The 17050-nt window shown below is 49.0% G+C and overlaps 2 protein-coding genes across 5 annotated transcripts in view; one reads left to right on the forward strand and one right to left on the reverse strand.

Annotated features, from left to right (window-relative positions):
• LOC128082453 (caspase recruitment domain-containing protein 8-like) overlaps nucleotides 1-17050 on the forward strand; it is a 33710-nt gene that overhangs the window by 8865 nt on the left and 7795 nt on the right. Inside the window, exons 2-19 of one of the 4 annotated variants that reach the window (XR_008207682.1) lie at nucleotides 4046-4077; nucleotides 5534-5587; nucleotides 6019-6090; nucleotides 6591-6620; nucleotides 7798-7848; nucleotides 7940-7983; nucleotides 8096-8145; nucleotides 8444-8664; nucleotides 8737-8987; nucleotides 9641-9775; nucleotides 10078-10216; nucleotides 10380-10433; nucleotides 10555-10638; nucleotides 11027-11299; nucleotides 11927-12115; nucleotides 13021-14157; nucleotides 15247-15417; nucleotides 16365-16454. Coding sequence is in view for 2 of the 4 variants with exons in the window: in XM_052686601.1 (XP_052542561.1) it covers nucleotides 2087-2115; nucleotides 4046-4077; nucleotides 5534-5587; nucleotides 6019-6090; nucleotides 6591-6620; nucleotides 7798-7848; nucleotides 7940-7983; nucleotides 8096-8145; nucleotides 8444-8664; nucleotides 8737-8987; nucleotides 9641-9775; nucleotides 10078-10216; nucleotides 10380-10433; nucleotides 10555-10638; nucleotides 11027-11299; nucleotides 11927-11943 (1536 nt within the window). In the remaining 2 variants the exon portion in view is untranslated. Of the gene's footprint in view, nucleotides 1-2030; nucleotides 2116-4045; nucleotides 4078-5533; nucleotides 5588-6018; nucleotides 6091-6590; nucleotides 6621-7797; nucleotides 7849-7939; nucleotides 7984-8095; nucleotides 8146-8443; nucleotides 8665-8736; nucleotides 8988-9640; nucleotides 9776-10077; nucleotides 10217-10379; nucleotides 10434-10554; nucleotides 10639-11026; nucleotides 11300-11926; nucleotides 12978-13020; nucleotides 14158-15246; nucleotides 16455-17050 lie in introns of those variants that run through there. The other 3 variants (XR_008207681.1, XM_052686601.1, XM_052686600.1) reach the window with 3 other exon arrangements.
• On the reverse strand, nucleotides 14735-16816 carry IL12A (interleukin 12A). The gene is made up of 5 exons (XM_052686616.1): nucleotides 16568-16816; nucleotides 15698-15805; nucleotides 15553-15594; nucleotides 15355-15459; nucleotides 14735-15179 (listed from the first exon to the last, which is right to left on the reverse strand). Exons 1-5 carry the CDS (start codon nucleotides 16757-16759, stop codon nucleotides 15012-15014), a joined length of 615 nt encoding a protein of 204 aa, XP_052542576.1. The 5' UTR covers nucleotides 16760-16816; the 3' UTR covers nucleotides 14735-15011.

Here is a 17050-nt window from a genome sequence, read left to right on the forward strand (position 1 = left end):
TCAGGAAAATAACAGACAGCTGCAAACAGCAGCCAGGGGCAACGCCAGGAGCACCAGTGCTGCTCTTGCTCCTGTCCAAGCTGTACGGCAGAAACCTTTGTGCATCTGCAATGGAGGAGAACAAGGGACGGTGCAGGAGAGGAGGTGGGGCAACACAGAGAAAAGGGTGTCCCAATGTCACAGTCACATAAGGCCATCCAAGCTGTGCCTGGAGGTAAGCACTGCTGCTTTCAGATTGCTCTGAACTTCTGTGCTGAGCTTTGATCCTGTGGCAGAGGAGCCGATGCCAGCAGCTTATGCAGAGTCAAGAGGAAGCAGCTGTTGATATGAGCATTGAAAATACCTAAAGCAGGGACACAGCATGATAGCCACACTTTGGAGATGTGAAGCTCTGTGCCACAAGTCACTGCTTGCTCTCAGGGAGCATTTCTCAGCCCCCCCAGGCAAAGCTCTTTGGGTACCAGGTGGCCCCACACCAGCCATGCCCCACATGTCTCTGGGTCTGCAAACAGGATGTGCCCACACCATCCTACAGTTTGGCTTTAAGAGAAACTCTGTGCTTTTACATCTAGCCTGCAGCCTTCGTGGGAAACACAGAACCACAAGCCCGAACTCTCTGCATTGTGCAGTTGTTGGTGGTTTCTCATTTCTTCTGCCTTGCTTGTCTTTCTTATTTACCCTTTATTTAGGGTATGTTTAGTATTTAGTGTTACAACAAACGTCATTGCTCTTTGCTCCTGCACGTGGGGACCAAGCCTTTTCTGCCTCCTTTCAGCGGTGCTCCCTGCCAGGGGATTTCCTGCAGTAACACAGCCTTCTTTCTTCCTCATCCGACTCCTGTGTGTCGCTTCTCCAGAGTTTTGCATGAAATGGATTTTATTTCAGCACAGCTTTTCAGCCCAGGCCCTCCAGCTTGTTCCTGCAACCTCTGTACATGTATTTGGGATTTTCCAGCATCACAGAGCCTCTCGAGGGCAATAACACTCCCCATTAAACCCCGGAGCAGCTCTGGAAGCTAGCTCCATTCGTCCTTCTGATGGCAGAATGTGGAAAGTGAGCACTCCAAGGGCACTCATAACACTCTTCAGAGGGAGTTTTACTGATAAAGCTTATAGACTTATCTACATCTTGCATGGGCAGACTGTTGCAGCATGTTACCAGTGAGAGGAAGTCCTGAAAGCAGACTACTGCCAGCCAGCACCCAGATCTTATCCCCAGCGCTGCTGGCAGAGGAGGGCATCTGGAGGTGTTGCGTTTGGGTTACTGAAACAAGAGCATGACGGTGTGCCCTGGGTCGGGGCTAGAAGTGCTGCTGGAAGCTCTGCTGGGAGGATCCTGGTGGCCTGGAGGCGTCAATATGACCTTGGGACAGCAACAGGAGCCCTGGATCTGGGGCTGCTGGGTCTGGGGAAGGCCAAGGGATGGGGTTTGTCACAGGGTGTGTCTGAGTGCACCTGCAGGTCTGCAGATATGGGGACCGCCGGCCCTGGTGGGGCAACGCAGAACTGCATCAGTGCGGGCGGTGGCCATCACAGCAGACAGGCGGCTGTGCGGTGCTCCCCGCACACAGGGCAGCCCAGGTGCTCCGGGAGCACTTCTTGTGCAGCACCTCGATTCATCCTGTTTTCATCACCACTTCCCTGCTGCGCGTCTGCAAGTTTTGGCTTGTTTTAGGCTTTATCTTTTTTTTCTTTCTTTTTTTTTTTTTTTTTTTTTTCTTCTCCTATTGCCTTTTCTTATGCTTCTCCTTTATTAGCAGCTCTGCCAGCATCTCCTGCGGAGGCAGATCGCGGCACGCCGGCGCTTCTCGTTTCCCCCAGCACGCAAGGAGCGCTGCCTGCCGCCAGCGCTCGGCTCATAGCGGTGAGCTCCCGCTCACGTTTTCCTTCCTTTACCCGCTCCCTCCGGGCATCTTCCTGATCTCCCCCCAGCCCCCATAACCGGGGACACAGGACACAAGGGCAGCCATACGCTGCGGGGCGGAGCGATCCTTCTGCCCGGCCCGGCCCGCCCCCCCCCCGGCCCCCCCGCTCACCCCGGGGGTGGTGCTTTACTTCGCTCCCGCCGCCCGGCTGCTCCCGCCGCGATGGCCCGCCGCTGCCCGGAGCCCGACAGGTGAGCGGGACCCGGCGCCCCACGGACCCGGAGATGGGTCCTCCCGCCCCGCGGCCCCTCCCCAGCATCCCTCGTTCCCCCCCCAGCCGGCCGTGCGTCCTCCCGCCGTCCCCACCCCCCACCCGCACCTCTCCGACCCTCCCGCGCCCTCAATCCTTTCCCAACAACACCCCCTCCACCCCCCAGACCGATCTCCCAGCCCCTCCCAATTCCCACCTGCATCCCTCCCGATCCCCCCCGGTACCCCAACCCCTCCCCCCCTCGCAGCACGCTCCCCTTCTCCGTCTTCCACCTCCATCCCCCAGCATCCTCCGTCTCCTTCACCCCCCCTCCCAGCACCATCCCCACCCATTTCGTCCCACCACTCTCCATCTCCCCATTCGCTGCACCCCAATAACGTCTCCCTCCCCCTTGCTGGCTCAGGTCCAAGCCCAAGGTCGTCCTTCCCACCCTTCCAGGAAGCCCCCAGGAACGTGAGGTGCAGGATCCCGGCCTTACACCTGCTCCCCGTACCCCCCTTCTCAGACCAGGGCCCGGCCATGCTGCTGCCCGCCATCCCCAGCATCATCTCCTCCAGCAGACAAAAGCGCTCAGTGAGCCAACAGCGTTCCCGCTCTGCATTGCTGCTCCATGTCACCATTCCACATCCCTGCTCCCCGCAGTGGGGTTTTGCCCCCGACCCCATTCTCCAGCAGCCCTTCTGTACCCTGGCCGTTTCCCAAGCTGGCAGCAGCTGTGTGACGGCGCTGGGAGGAGAGTGTTTATCTTCTCCCTGCAAAACGTGGTTAAGCTGTTATGCTTTCCTTTGGGGAGGGCTGAGCAACAGAAGCGCGCAGCTCTCACGTGACACGAGACAAGGCTGCAACTGCATTTCTTCCCCGGAGTAATTCCGTAATTAATTGATCGTGAGACAAAATCTGTTACAGTAGGGCTGGTTTTGTTTTGCTTTTCCCACTCTTTTCTTCTTCTTCAACACATGTTTTTTCAGCTGATGAGGAGTGCAAAGCAGGGCTTTCAGCCAACTGCAGGCAAACCTTGTTTAGCGAGGCAGCACTTAGCGAAGCTGCACAGCGTTTTCCCAGCCTTGCAGATGCTCTCAGTGTAGTTTTTGCAAGATGCAAGTGTGATCACAATTCCCATTCCAGCAGAACTCTCGCCCAGACTCCTCATCCAACTGCAGCATCTCCGTTTTGCTCACATTTCTTTGCCTTCTCCCTTCCTTGCTTCTCAACCTGAAGTTGTAAAGGTTATTTTCTTGCTGCTGGGAAGGCAGACGTGCTGGGTGTTTGCTTCTGATTGCAAAGTGAAGCACAGATGGATGTCACCTGCTGGCTCACTGATGGTTATTCTGGGATGACTTTCTGGAGCTCCATGGAAAGGTTTCCACATCTGGTCCTTAAAATTTGGAAATAGTAAATCTCCTTTCTCAGGAGAGAAAGGGCAATGAAGATATGCCTGGGTTTGCTATGGGCCACCAGCAGGTGGTCAGATGGGAGCCATTTGCCACTTCTGGGTCATCAGGTCTGTCTGAGCTTCGTACTTTGCTGAAGAAGATGAATAATGTTTGCATCCTGCTGCTCTTCCATGCCTGAACATGGAGCAAAGGCCTGAAAACCACCAAGGACTGTTGATTAGTCTCCTGTTCGTGCTCACTTCTTTCATTTCCTGAGAGAAAAAGGGGCTGGGGATCAAGGCTTGACCTCATGGAAACCCCTCTGTCAGAGCCAGGTGTCCCCAGCACTGTGACAAGGGCAAGAGCTGAAGTCCATGAGCAGCATATTTAAGAAAATACATTTTTAAGCACCACCCCCTGTCATTACTATTCAACTTGCCTTAAAACCTGCTTGCTTTCCTCACATTCTTTGGCTTGGATGAAAAAGTGGTGAAGGATTGCCAGGTCTTCTCATGCATTTCCCATTTTGTCTTCCAGTGGAATCGAATCCCTCTCTGCAGATGAGCACGGTACAGTAACTTTGAGAAATACAGGGCTTCCATGGGCTGGGTGTTAGAAATTCCCATTCTCCAGATTGAAAAGCACCATTTTATGACTACTGCCTATAAAAAAGTCAATATGCAATCCTTTAATTTCGTGGGTAGGATCTTTGAGACATTATACTTAGTTTTGAAATTCATATTCCTTTGTTACTTATTCGTTCCCTGTTATCTGCATAGTGCAAAAATGCCAGGAGAGGAATTGGCCTTGCATTGACAGTTCAGTAGGTGACTGCCAAACCTCTGTGCATCCACACTGGAGCGCTCAGTGAGCACCACCAGCAGTGCTGGTCCTGCCAGAGACCTTGTGCAGAAAATTCAGTGTGTGATCATAGAGAGAGGGCTTTTGTTCTGCTAGATATGTAATGCCTGCTCTGAATGCTGAGGTGTGTGTGCTGAGGTTGGGATCCCTGGGGCGGGATGGAGGACAGGGGATGCTGGTCCTTGGCGTGTCTCTGCAGTTCTTCTTGGCTGGCAGTTACAGAATCACAGAATAATTAGGATTGGAAAAGACCATCTAAGATGATCAAGTCCACCCATCAACCTGTCACCACCATACCCACTAACCATTGTCCCTCATTGCCACTTCTTACAGTGACGATGTGGGGCTGGGAGGGGTGGCTGGCACACCAGTGAGACCTGGACAGGCTGTAAGTTGGGTGGGGAGGAACCTGATGGGGCTCAACAAGTGCAAGTGTAGAGTCCTACAGCTGGGGAGGAACAGCTGCTCGCATCAGTACAGGCTAGGGGCTGAACTGCTGGAAAGGAGCTCTGCAAAGGTGTGCCCTCATGGCTAAGAAAGCTGATGGTGTCCTGGGTGCATTACAAAGAGTGGGACCAGCTGGTTAAGGGAGGTTCTCCCCTTTGCTCTGATGTGGCCACATCTGGGGCTGTTGAAAACCCACCTGGATGCATTCCTGTGCAGCCTGCTGTGGGGAACGTGCTGCAGCAGGGAGGCTGGACTTGATGATTCCCAGAGGTCCTTTCCAGCCCCTCTGATTCCATGATTCCGTAATGTCAGCCTGGTTTTCTTTCCATTTTTTCATGTCCATTGGGTTTCAGGAGCTGTGGATTGCTATGCTCAACCTGGTGGGTGCATGGGTCGGCGTCCATCTGTCTGTTCCTCCTCCTCCCTCCAATCCTTGCAGCCCTCTGCTCTCACACTGCAAGGCTGCATACCCTCTGTGCCTTTGCACAGCCTTGCAGACCAGCCCAGCTGCACTTTGATTCAGAGCAATACAAGCTGCTGTATTTTTGGTGCTCAAGGAAGTGGTGGAGGTTGTCACACAGACGGCAGTGGCTCAGTCAGCTCTTTCTGCACAGAGCCTGCATAAAAAGTGACGTTGGAGGCGAGGGAGCTTTGACTGTATGTGCACAGAAGTTCCTTTTTTTCATGCATGTGTAACCCCTGGCTGTTTTTTTGCAGAATTGGAGACCTCTTGTGAGGAGAGCACGGGCTGTGCGGAGGAGCTGCCAGCAGGTGAGCAGCTGTGGGACCAGAAACCTCCTACCCCCTCCTGAGCATGACTTTGAGATTTGTAAGAAGACTTTTATTAGAAGTGTGCATGGCACATCCACAGCCCGGGATCACAGCACGGTTGTACACACCTGTAGGTGCCTCTCCCACAGGAAACCATAGAATTTGGCTGGCTGAAATGTGGGGGTGCAGGGACCTCCAGGACAGCCTCAGGTTGTTGGGGACATCATACGTCAATTGAGCATCACACACACCTTCAAAGGTTCTGAGCGACCCCAGATCTCTGATGCTGATCTCTGCTGCCTGAGCACGGCTCACTGCTTTTCCTGCTGTGTCATGTTACCTAACACCCACCAGATTAATGCATTTAAACTTCTAAATGCATCTCTTACTTACTCTTGGCACTGCTTTCTTTAATTCTTCCTGTCGTTCAGGAGAGGGCAGCTCCGGCAGTGGCTCTGGCAGCCCCAGCAGCAGCTCCAGCAGCAGCTCAGAAGATGACTCAGGTGGGCATTATATTGCAGTTTACTTATTTTCTCTCTTTTGAAAATGTAAATTCAGTTTAAAACCACTTTTTTTTTTTAATTTTATCCTTCCCTCTTTGGGAGTAGTCTCCAAGTTATTGTACAGAACTGTTAAGCCAGTGACTGAATGTTGAAAAGCAGAATGGTATTTATGTGAGTGCATCATTTCATAGTCACTCAGTGCTGAGCTTTGCAGTAATGGGGGTCAGCAGCTCGTGTGGCATTGGCCTCACGCACACAATGCGGGCAGATGTTTGTACACCACAGCCGTTGTCCACAGAGGCTATAAATCTGCTGAACAGTTGGCAGCAAAAGTGGCAAAACAGGATGGACGGGGAAAGAATTGAAGGAAGCGTTTGTTATTGGCGAGGAGGCTGTGGGTTTCCACTTGTGTGGGTTATACCACGAGCAGCTTGTTTATCCTGCTTTCACCCAACATCGATCGTCTTTACTCAATAATGAGAAAGCTTTTTTCTCATCAGATACAGAGGAGTCGGACACAAGGCGGTCAGGTGAGTGTGCTGCTCTTTCTGTCCCATATCCTCTCTGGGAGACGTCTGGGAGCCGATAGGGATGAGGGCTTTGCACCAGGATGCACGAGGGCATGCAGCAGTGATGGGTGCCGGCACAGCCGGTGACCTCTGCCCCTCAGGGCACAAACTCGTGCAGAGAGCACTGTTGTGCAGGCAGAGCGCATGCGTGGTACGAATGGATGCGTGTAGAACACTGGTAATTAATTAACAGCGCTGCCAGCGCGAGCCTGTGCTGCTCAGCCCTGCTTCCTCTCTTGCACAGCACTCAGAGCAATCCCAGCTGCTGCTCCATGCCCAAAATAGCATTGCTCCAGGCTGCGATCCAGCTCACTGGTGTTTCCATGATATTTTCCAGGCGCTTCCCATAGATAACAATGGATTGTCCACCTCTGTCCCATCTGCCTACCTGGGAGGTGCTGATATAGCAGGCTGGTTGAGCAGCCTTTCTGCAGGGACCACATTTGCTGGGTGCTTTTTGTATTTCATAATGCCTCATGGCAGGAGCTGTGCCCGTTAGTTTTGCGCAATTCAACCCTTCAGGCCAAAAACTTTTCCCCTGTATCTCGGCTCTGCTTGCTTGCTTGCTTTTGTGTTGGGGTTTGCTGAGTGTGCTGCTGTAGCATGGATCCCTTCTCAATGAGGTGGTGCACAGCTTCCATTCAGTGTTTGGAGTTGGTGCTGGGAACGGTGAGACCATCCTGGGGATAGGTCCTCCCCCACCTTGAAAAATTCCCAGTACTGTGGGCAAGTTGTGAGAGTGATGAGCTTTCAACAAATCCTGTATCCAGGTGCCCAGCTTCATGCCCAGGCTGTGTGGAGCTGGCACAGAATTGAAGCCTTGAGAATACTCTCCTTAGTATTCCTTTGTTAAAGCAGGGGAATGGAATGGGTGGGCTGTCCATGCAGAGTGTGCTGCCTGCAGGCTATGGGGTGTATTTGCTGCACAGTGCACCGCTGCACAGCCCCGTGGGCAGAAGCAGTGCAAACACTGCAAATCCCATAAAGCTGGGATGGGCAGAGCCTGGAGCAGAGACAGCCATCCCCATTCTGTCCTCATTGTCCTTTCCCTTGTGTAAAAGCCACAGGTGGCCCTTCTCAGTGAGATCTTTTGCTATTAACAAGTATTAACGAGAACTTTTAACACTTCTTTATGCAGATGAAGAGCAAGAAAAGAAAGAATCGCAGCCAGTTCGCAGTGAATCAGATGGTAAGAGAACTCTGAAGGTGTTGCTTTTTTTTTTCCCTGAGCATTTAATTACTTTGGTTTTAATGAGCTGATTTTCCTGTTTTCTCACTAGGAGCGGACTGTCTGCCCCACTGTGAGCACTGCAGAAAGGAAAATGTAGGTTTAGAAAAAGAAACCCACACGTTTTGCATGAGAGAACCTGCAAATTGTAATGCTACTTTCTCACCAGCTTCTTAAATATGTATTATTATTTTATCTGTTTATATAGGCCCAGAGGGAGCAAGTGACCCCTAGGAAGCTTTCTGGAGGACAATATTTGTATGTTTGGCTTTTTTCATGGTATACATTTATGTTTAATGGGTATGCATTTATGGTGTGCTGATCAAGATACTTCTCCCTTCCAATTAAATGGGGAAAAAAATTGCTGCGCAAATACATTTATAGCAGTGAAAAAAGATGCCCCAAATCTTGAAAAATAAGCGGTTTACGCCAGCTGCCTGTAGATCCTTGTCTGACAGCTCTCACGGTGGCTTCCTCTGCATCTCGTTGCAATAGTTAATAATTGTAAGCGATTACAACGTCAATCATGCAGTGCAACGTGGGTCTGTCCGGGCAGGATGAAGCTGGATGCAGAAGGCACATACGAGTGCAGTGTCACCGGTCTGATTTTTGAGGTGAACAAGGCGGTCACCATCAACTACTCCCTGCTGTCCTGGAGCAAATACGCCGGGCTGGTAAAGGCGCCGTGGGTGGTGGGCGGCCCGCTGTTCGACGTGCGCTGCGAGGCGCCCTCCGCCCTCACCTCCATCTCCTTCCCGCACTCCCTCTGCCTCGGCGGTAAGTGCTGTGATGGAGCTGGGCAGGCTGGAGCAGGCTGCAGTGCTGACGGTGCCGTCACTGTCCCCGCAGATGGTGGCTCCCAGCCGGCCTTCAAGGTGCTGCACATCAAGGGTGCAGGTGCGGCCATGGAGCCGTCCACGGACTTCTCGGCCTCACACGTGCGGTGGCTGGTCAGCTCGCTGTCCCCCGTCGGGCCGCTCATCCGCGGTGAGGAGCCCCTGCTCTACCACGGAGCTGTCATCCTCTACAAGGCCATCGATGACGACCCCTCCTTGCTGTTCCGGGTCTACGTGGCGACGAACAACGACTCCTTCATCAAGGTTGGGTTTGCCGTGGCAGGTGTTCTCTCACTGTAAGCTGAATGTGAAGGGAAGGGTTTGATATGTGAGCAACTGTTTGTTCACATGGCGCCATGACAAGTATGAAAAATGAAAATTTGCCACCGAAACTGGGAAGAGGTTCTTCACCACAGGTCAGTGGGATTGGAACGGGCTTCCTAGCAGCGGGCACGGCCTGAAGCTGCTGGAACTCAAGGAGCTTTTGGACACTGGCCTTAAATAGAGGGTTTGGGTTTGTGTGGTCATATGCAGAGCCAGAAGTTGGACTCGATTATCCTTGTGAGTCCAAGGGATATTCTTGGAAAACTCACAGAGCTCAGGACTTGCACCACTTGTATCTCAGCAGTCCCCTCATAGACCAGCATGGGAAGGGACAGCAGCTAATAACACTTGCTTCCATTTGGGTTGTGAAGCCCTTCTGATTTCACTAATGTAGCATAATTCTCTGTCTTTTAGGGAATCTTCACTATGCCCACAAGTAATGTGTTCAATATGGAGCATTTTGTAAGGTTTGCTGTGTGGCATTTTGTAGGGATGGGTGCAGAAGGACACAAGGAGCTGTGAGGAGCAACGTGGGTTGTAAATATAAGGTCCCTTAGTGACAGGAATAATATATCATGTTTTTAAAATTTCAGGATATATCAAGAGCAGTAAAACATTCCAAAAAGAAATTCATTAAAATTGACAAGCCCCCTGTGTGCCAGAAATTATTACAGAAGGGAAAGAGATACAGATTAATTTGTGAACCAGAAGCTGAAATAACTCCAGAGGTAAGTTCTCCATGTAAGCATCAATTGATACATCACTGATTGGAAACATGACAGAAAATACTTTCCCTTTCCTGCTGAGTGCAAGGCATGCACTGGCTGTAAGGGCAGTTTTCAGAATTCATTTGCCATCTCTGTAGAAAGCATTTGCCTCTTAGAGACCTAAAGCTTGGGGATGAAATCCTGACACTGTTGAAGTCAATGGCAAAACATTGGGTAGACCAGAGTTTGGTCTGCATCCGCATGCCTCCTGTTTAATTTATGTTTGGATGAAAGTCTGTCTTAAAAATATTGCTGTTTTACAGGAAATTGAATTTGTTGATGGATCTCTTTTGAAGCTGAAAAGTTACATTGAAGTCTATTTTGAGAAACCTGATGACTTCACCTTATCTTTGGTTGAACTGGACTCGGATGCAGTTGTGTGGAAAGCAAAACTCAGAGAAAGTAAGCATGTTGTGATTTGGATAGCAGTTTGTTCCAGCTGAAAAGAAGCATGAGCCGGGATGTAGTGCTGCCTGTAGATGAAATTCATTAAATACCTTCACAGCAATGGGGATCCTGTGGTTCCTACTTCACCCTTTGTTTCTCTTTGAAAACTGTTTTCCAGGTGACTGGATACATTATGATCAGAACAAAAATGAGCAAACAAGAGTTCCAAGCAGTAAGTGAATTTGAAGTTGATTCAGATTGTATTGTTTTCTGCGAGCCCTGCTTGCTGTTGTTGCTCAAGTGATCTGCAAGTGAAATGAATAAATTAACATCAATTCTGCTTTGCTCCTTAGGCGTCAAAAGGCGGAAATCAACCAACAGCTTTTCTGAAGAAGAGAAACACTGTAGCAAAAAGCAAAGGCCTAACAGTTATACAGGTAAGCATCTCTGTATCATTTAAAATGCCAAGTCTGGGAATAAAGCAAAAATACCCATGTAGGTATTTACTGATGGTGCATGTAGCCACCAGAGGGAGAGCTTTCATCATTCAGAGCTTCAGTTTGTGAGTGGATGGTGACCGAGGAAAGGAAAAGTGCTCGGTCCACGTAACCTTGCAGTTACTCAGGAGTTGGTGTCTTTATGAGCCTTCAGAGTTCTTCAGGTGATTTTCTGCAGTGCTTGGCTGCAGTTAATCCAGTTTTGACTGCCTGGCTAATAAGATCCCCACTGTTCTATGTCCCCTGCACAGCATCAATAGCGTCATTAAATTGAAAGTCTAATCAGATGAGCAATATTAGATCTGATTTTTGTTTTATGTCTTTTCAGATGGAATTAAAAGCAGAAGCTTGCTAACTGATCGACAGCTGATGGTAATTGCAAAGTTGTTTGGCGTGGAGTGGAAAGAAATTGCCATTGAATGTCTTCAGATGGAAATGAAAGACATTCAGCAGATTCAAGCAAACGAAGAGGCAGTCAATATCCAGAAATTTCTGATGTTAAGCAAGTGGAGAGAAAGAGAGCAAAGCAATGGAACTGCACAAGCCTTGTGCAATAGGCTCCGTGAAAAAGTGTCATATGAAATAGTGCAGGCACTGGAAGGTATCAGCTTATTGTATTTGTGCAATTACATCGCTGAGTTTCAGATGTGTTTTAAGAGGACACGCCAGAGAGCTCACTAAATACCCAGTATGCATTTTCTTGTGTAACTCAAAATTGTTTCCCTTCTAATATTGATGACAATTTTCTTTCTTGTGACATTTTCCTACTTCCCTTCAGAAAATGATATTATATTATAAAATGAGTAATGTTTTTCTCCTGCCTACGTTCAGCATACTTGGCCATGACCTAATCCTCTTGACCTAATGGGACCTAGGGCTAATGGGCATTATATACTCAAGGACTAATGGGCATTAGATGCTCAATGCTCAAATTCTTGGTATTTGTGAGGGAGTCGAAAGAAAAAAATAAGAACTCCAAAGAAATAATAACAAACAAATTCTGGCTTTGGAACTAGCAGAGCTTTGCTCCCACTTCACTCTCCATAAAAGGAACCTGGCTTCAAAATGAGGATCACTGCTGACATTCCCTCACTCATCTGACCCTTGAGACATGTCTTTTGCCATGGCCCTGCACTGCTGTAGCTTTTTATGAACTTGTCATCCAATACTGTAATGACCTCTAGAGATGAAATAATATCTATGTGTTTGTGCGTGCTCATTTCCCCAGGCTTTTTGGCTGAGTGATGAGTTGGAGAAGCTGATGAGAAGCTCAGGAACTTTCCCCACCCAATGGTTAAACTTTTCAAGCTATTTTCCTGGGATTTCATTGTGATGAAGATCCAAATCGTAATCAGTCAGCGGAAAGTTTAGAGTGTCTTCAACAGAAATGTGAATGAAATTTTGCACCTACGCAAGTGTAAGTAGCATTTTGGGAATCATTACTCACACGTTTGGATACCAGTCATTGCAGCTGGATGGAAGTGCCAGGCTTGATGTGCCCAAAACTGAAAGCTGCCACTGAATCTTGTCGTGTTTGAGCCAGTCGTAAAAGACAACGAGCACTGGGAGAAATGGGTTTACCTTTGTCAGGTATATGACTGTTATCTTGAAACATTTTTATTTGAATCAGGGAAAGACAAGGGAGAAAAGTTGTATCAAAACTTTCATCCCCTTAAAATAATGAAACTCACAATCATGAGGTACATTGTATTGCTCAGAGGTGCCTGGGATCAGGGACAAACTCCTTAAATTCCTTTGCAGAATCACTGTTTGTACACAACCACTGTACGTATCCCCATGCACTCATGTTGAGCTGTGGTTCTGTTTTCTTAAACCCGAAGACCACTTTCACAGTAGCACCATTAAGAACTGCAGGCAGCTTTGAATCTTCTGTGGGATTTTCTTCTCTCTGTACAGTCTGTCTCAATTTTTATGAGATTTTTTTTTTTATGTTGTATGATTATTTTTTTTTGTACTATGAACTTTTTATACTTTTTTTACGTGATTCATTTTAACTTGAATATAAGGGGGGGCTTAAGCTAAAATAGAGAAAATCAGAGTCTCCAAGATGGTTGTTATCCTGAGGGCAGGACCTGTCGCACACAGTTGTAAAAGATATGAAAATAATATTACTTGCTAAACAGAATGATGGCCAGACAGTGTCCTGTTTGCAGACGTGATTCTTTTCATCATCTCCTGCTGTGTATGTTTATGGAAAAACAAACAAACAGACATACTTTTAAATATAAGGATTAAAAAGAGAACATTTTGGCTATTTATGTGTAATTTTTAATATGCTTTTTTTTGTTGTTTAAATTGTAGCTCTGTGCTGAGATACAGCTGTCTGCTGCTTGTACGTCACAAGCCATATTCTCACCCCTTTGTGCTCCTCTCCTTGGTCAAATGGTGTTTCTGGTCAGGCCTTTTCCTGGGGATCCCTTGTGCATCCCTTGTGGGCTCTTCTGCTGCTGTAGGATTTAGGGGACACGCAGTGGGACACAGGAACAGCTTGTGGAGCTGCCCTTGGCTCTTCTCTCTGAGGCAAGCAAAGGAGAATTGCCATCAGGGACACAGGGTGCCTTGCCCAGGGGAGCTGGGTGGTTGGTGGGGACAACCAGCCCACAGCATGGGGTTGGAACAGCATGGGCTTTAGGGTCCCTTCCAACCTAAGCCATCCTCCCTGCAGCAGCCGGGGCGATGCCAGTGTCCCCATCTCTCCAAGCAGATTCCTGCTGGTCAGTGGTTCTTCTCATTGCTGCTGAAGTTTTCACTTCTCTTACAACATTTCAAGTCAGCTGCTGCTTTCTCTCTGCTTTTGTGGTGAGAGACCCTGTATAAGCAAGCAGAGCAGTGGTGAGCTTGGAAAAGGGAGTGGGAGGGTGCTTGTCTCAGCATCTCTCCCTGGGTTTTCAACTGAAGCTCAGTTTTTGTTTCAAAATGACAGGGGGTTCTCTCTGTATGCTAAGAAGTTAATAAACAGCTGTCGTTCTCCATGTGCAACAGCAGGCACCAATAATAAAAAAGCAGGTGACATTATGCAGTTTTGCCCTATTGAAGATTGAAACAATTTATCTCATAAAAGAGAGCATGAGGGGGATACATTTCCCAGAATATCAGTGCTAGTTTTACCACAAGCCAGTGGTTCTAGTGCGTGCAGATAGTAATTCACAACACCAAATGCCTTTGTTGGAGGGTGTGATGCCTTACCTTTGTAAGCTCACTACCCAATTAGCTAATTTCTTCTCAATTATGGCACTGAGAGCAGGGATGTTTGCGTATCCTCAGTGGTTATTTCTTAGATAGGTTCTTAAATATGAATCTCTCCAAACACACAACATCAAGTGGGTTTGCAAGAAGAGAGGAAGACTTTCCCTGCAATGGAAGAGATGGAGGGGAAAGGCTGTGCCCAGCTGCCTGCCTGGCACAGCAGGGATCAGATAGTAGCTGTGGAGCATGGAGGTAAGTTGTCATCAACAAGGTTTTGTCGTCTGCACTCCCAATTTCAGCCTGTAGTTTTGATGTGGCTCCAGCAACAAACAAACAAAAAATAGTTCTAAAGGGGCACGTATTGCAAAGCTGGCTGATTTTGCTTCCTAACTGAAACCTTTTGCTCTCAAAATGTGCGTGTTAGGCAGCACCTGGCAACTTGAACACACCTGATACAAAACCCCCCTGGAGAGTCAGAGCCACAAGGAGCACAGCTGTGAGGAACGAGGAAAATGGGAGTTCTAAATATGACCCCAGTGCTGAGTGGTGTCACGGTCCTCTGCTTATTTGAGAGCAGGCTGGGGATTGGGAAATGTTTCTTCTATGAAGAGTTCAGAACTGTGGGGATATGGCACTGAGAGATATGGGCATGGTAGGGTGGGCTGGGGTTGCGCTGGGGTTCTGAGAGCCTTTTTCCAACCATAATGATTCTGTGAATACATTAGCAGTCTGATCAATGAGATTCTGTCCTGTTCATAGGATAGAATATATTGCATTCCTTGAGGTGTGTGATATCTCAAGGAACAACAAAAAAAAGGTCACTGCAGCTTTTATGTCAACTTCAATTTTATTAGGCAATAAATAGAATAAATAAGGAGCACCATCATAAATAAACCAGGATTATTATAAATATCCGATTCAGGAGCTTACAATTGAATGAATAAAACTCTGAAGACAAATAACAGCTGAGCATTTGGTGGTCTGAGAAATACAGCCTATTGTCCCCGTGCTTAGAAGTTGGAGGCTCTAGCTCCGAAGGCACCGACAGCAGAACGTGGTTTATCAGTAACTGTACAGCAGGGCGGCCGTGCTGCTGCGTTTCCTTCTTATGTCTCTGCAGTGAGGGCACTCAGGTAGCCCAGCATCCTGCTGATGGTGACGGCACGCAGGCAGAAGGCGTGCAGGACCCCGCAGAGCCGCATGCGGCCCTGGAAGGAGCCAAGGATGGTGCTGGGCGAGGGCTGCGGCGCGGCCGGGCTGCGGGGCTGCAGGACCTGCAGAGGGGAGGGAGGTCAGTGGAGGGACAAACAAGCTCTTAACATTTTCCAGCTTTACTCTTAGGAAAACCAGTATCAACCTGCCAAACTCCCAGCTCCCCGGTGACTGCACAACGCAACGCTGCTCCTAAAACCCCATTAAAGATGGAAGGAACAAGATGGAAGTGCTTACTTGCATCATGTCGTCAATGGATGTCAGCACCCTCAGATCCTTGAGGTTCCTCAGCTCTGCCTTGTAGGTTTTCAGATCTTCGTAGATCCCCCGCAGGCATTTGCTCTGCAAAAGTCAGGATTAATAAGAGATGCTGGAACTTGTTGCCAAGTGCTAGAAGTGCTAAACAAAGGTTCTCTATAGAGGCTCACAGCTTACCGTATCTAAAGTAGAACTTTCCAGTACTGGACAGTTTCCAGCCTGCAAATAAATTAAAGAAGAAGTGATCATTTCATTTAGTGACAACGTGTTATACGGCTGCTGGAGAAAATATGATGCTGAAAGCTGGCTGTTTTGGTTTTACCCCTGGATCCTCAGATGTGCAGGATTTTATTGTGTTGATTTGGCTGTTGGTGACATCTTCAAGATCAACCTCTTCAAGGGTGCATTCAAATCCCAGCACTCCCTGTTTCTGTGTTAAAAAGGGGGGAAAAGGGGTAAATGATTCAGCTTCAGAAAACAGCAATTAGAGAGTCTCGAAATCACTGAATGTTTGTGCTGAATATAAAGCACTAGAAAGTGAAAAAAAGAAAATACAGAGGCAGTGCTCACTGATACCCTGCAACTTTGGGAAACTCTTTAGTGGTTTTCTTTCGTGCTTCTCTGAGATGAAGCTTGCAACTCTAACAGGGGACTTTGGCAGAAATTCTCATCTTGATGGGGATTTAGGGGCAGAAGGGCTCTGTAACAGCAAAGCCAGAGCACCAGCATGCAAATGCAACGAGCTTGGGAGCAGGTGTCTGCAGAGGCGTTAGAGAAACAAGTGCTCAAAAGCAAGCAGTGCGATTGGTTGATGAGATGGATGAGAGCTGAGAGACACCTGTGCAAACACAGGTGCTGCTGATGGTGTGGGTGGGCACTAGGAGCAGTTACTGGCCTGCTGGCAGTTCAAAAGGAGACTTCCCCGAGCTGAGTGCACGGTGTATGTGCCTGCCTGGGATTTATCTCCAACATTTCTCCCACTTGGATAGCATCAGGAACCCATCCCCATCATCCTGGGTGCCTTCACCAGCACATCATCTGCCTGGACACCATCCCCAGCCTGTCTCCTGCTTGCTGAGGTATGTACCATCCCCACTGTTCGGGCCACTATCCCCACCATCTTGGGTGCCAGGCTATGCACCATCCCAAGCACCGACCCTTCCACCCTGGGCACATCCCTCCCCTCTCATACCTGCACTTGCAGGAGTGCCTCGTTGGCAGCGGCCAGCAGTGTCCTGGAGCAGTTGAGTCCCTTGGTCAGGTTGTGGGCAGGAGGAGGAGGCAGCGCCCACGTGGATGGCAGCAGGAGGCAGAGCAAAGCCGGCAGCACCCAGTGCCCGACCCTCAGCCATGCTGCCCTGCTCCTGATGCTGTGCTCTGCCATGCCTCTGCCCGATGAAACTGATATGGGATCGGTGGCTGCTGCAGGGGCTGCGCTGCTTTTATGTCGGTGGAGGAGCAGGAGTTCCCCTTTTTCTTTGTATTGGTGTCTCGGGGAGCTGAGAGCTGGGAATCCCGCGGGGTCCTGGCATTGGGGCAGTGTGGGGACAGGAGGGGGTGGGGCTGCCCTTCAGTGCTTGAAAGGAGCCTCTGCCAGCGCTTAAAGGGAACGTACAAAAAGATGGGGAGAGACTTTTTATGCTGTCTGGTAACTATGAACAGGGGGGTGGCTTTA

Source organism: Tympanuchus pallidicinctus, unplaced genomic scaffold (genome assembly GCF_026119805.1).
Source record: "Tympanuchus pallidicinctus isolate F22 unplaced genomic scaffold, pur_lepc_1.0 scaffold22, whole genome shotgun sequence".
NCBI lineage: Eukaryota > Metazoa > Chordata > Aves > Galliformes > Phasianidae > Tympanuchus > Tympanuchus pallidicinctus.

Bases quoted from the DNA above. Each gene is read 5' to 3' on its own strand.
- IL12A (XM_052686616.1), bottom strand. From the start codon at position 16,759: ATGGCAGAGCACAGCATCAGGAGCAGGGCAGCATGGCTGAGGGTCGGG. The intron at 15,460-15,552 runs GTAAGCTGTGAG...TGACTTTTGCAG, and splicing joins AAAGTTCTACTTTAGATACG to AGCAAATGCCTGCGGGGGAT. The intron at 15,180-15,354 runs GTAAGCACTTCC...TCCCCTCTGCAG, and splicing joins CCATTGACGACATGATGCAA to GTCCTGCAGCCCCGCAGCCC.